Genomic DNA, 1740 nt, shown 5'->3' with positions numbered 1-1740 from the left:
TGCAACCAGGTTACCCATTGCAATCAGGTCGATTCAGACTCAAAGCTGCCCTATAAGACAGAGTAGAACTGCCTCATGGAGTTTCCAAGGAGCAGCTGATGGATTTGAACTGCCAATGTTTTGGTTAGCAGCTGAGCTCTTAACCACTGGGCCACCAGGGCTCCAGCAACAAGGTTACCCAGGTTCAAATCCTGACTACACCTATTTCTAGGAGCCCCTTAAGCTCACTGTGGCTAAATTCTTTGTTTGACAAAGAAGAATAAAATTAGCTCCTAACTCATAGAGTTGTGAGTACTAAATAATTTAGTACAGGTAAAGTATTCAAAATAGTGACCAAAACTTTGTGAATCCTACAAAAAGAAACACAGAAAATATTGGGAATCTCTTAACTAAAGAAAATATATTTAGAAATTAATTCTCAGAGTGAAGTAATGGTAAGTGGAAAATTTTCTGTTTTATTTTCCATGAAGAATGTAAGCCACAGTCATGCTTCCATGCAGAACCCTGTTTGTATACTTGAATCTCAAGACCTGGAAAATGACAGAATAAATTCCATGGATTTGAAAATAGCAACAATCCTCCTATTCCAGATAGTCGTTGGAATCCTGGGGAATTTCTCACTCACGATTCATTACATCCTCCCTCACTTCTATGGATGCAGGTCACGGTCCACAGACTTGATTCTCAGGCACCTGACTGTAGCCAACTCCTTGGCCATTGTCTCTATAGGAGTCCCCCAGACAATGCTTGCTTTTGGGTTAAAACATTTCCTCAATGATTTTGGATGCAAACTTGTTTTATATCTTCAAAGGGTGGCCAGGGGTATGTCCATTTGTACCACCTGCCTCTTGAGTGTCTTCCAGACCATCACCATCAGCCCTATGCACTCCAGGTGGGCAGGGCTTAAACTAAAAGCCCTAAAGTACATTTGTCTCTCCAATATCCTCTGTTGGATACAACACATGCTAGTCAATGCCATTTTTCCAACCTATGTGTCTGATAAACGGAGGAACAATACCATCATAAGGAAAAGTGTGTTGGGATACTGCTGTACTACACACCATGACAATGTAGCAATCTCACTCTATGCAGCATTGTTATCCTCCCATGATGTTTTCTGTTTGGGATTCATGTCCTGGGCCAGTGGCTCCATGGTTTTCATCCTGTACAGACACAAGAAGAAAGTCCAACACATTCATAGGAACAACATCTCCCCCAGGTCCTCTGCTAAGACCAGAGCCACCCAAAGTATCCTTGTCTTGGTGAGCATCTTTGTATCACTTTATGCCCTCTCTTCCATTATTTATGCTTATTTAGCTCTCTTTGATAATCCCAGTTGGTGGCTGGTGAACATGTCTGCGTTAATCACGGCGTGTTTCCCAACAGTCAGCCCCTTTGTTCTCATGAGCAGTGACTCCCGTGTACTGAGACTTTGCTCTGTCTGCTGTGGAAGGAATATTTTTTTTATCTCTCCTAAGAAATAGATAATACTATATTTTGCACAATGTTCAGTCATTGATGAACTCATCCCACACAGAACCTTAAGAACAATTACTGGCTAGTCTCACTGCAGAAAGAGTGGTGAACTAGGCAGACTGAGGCTATGCCCTGATGATAAATTGTAAATAATAGTTGCAATAGTAAATGAATCCTGATGTCAGTGTTATATAAGAGCTTCTAGAGTTGTATTTTGTTAATGGTTGCAGTGGAGACGTTCAGAGCCTGTGCTATAATAAAACA

At 41.3% G+C, this 1740-nt stretch overlaps 1 protein-coding gene across 1 annotated transcript; it reads left to right on the top strand.

Annotated features, from left to right (window-relative positions):
* Positions 1-348: 348 nt before the first annotated feature.
* LOC111749614 (vomeronasal type-1 receptor 2-like) lies at positions 349-1484 on the top strand. The gene has a single exon (XM_023544089.2). The coding sequence runs from the start codon at positions 432-434 to the stop codon at positions 1482-1484; it is 1053 nt and encodes a 350-aa protein (XP_023399857.1). The 5' UTR covers positions 349-431.
* The last annotated feature ends 256 nt before the right edge of the window (positions 1485-1740 follow it).

This window comes from Loxodonta africana, chromosome 11 (assembly GCF_030014295.1).
Source record: "Loxodonta africana isolate mLoxAfr1 chromosome 11, mLoxAfr1.hap2, whole genome shotgun sequence".
In the NCBI taxonomy this organism is placed as follows: domain Eukaryota; kingdom Metazoa; phylum Chordata; class Mammalia; order Proboscidea; family Elephantidae; genus Loxodonta; species Loxodonta africana.
This window is presented reverse-complemented; position numbering and strand designations above follow the sequence as displayed.

Excerpts from the sequence above, each read along its gene's own strand:
- LOC111749614 (XM_023544089.2), top strand. The coding sequence starts at position 432 with ATGGTAAGTGGAAAATTTTCTGTTTTATTTTCCATGAAGAATGTAAGC.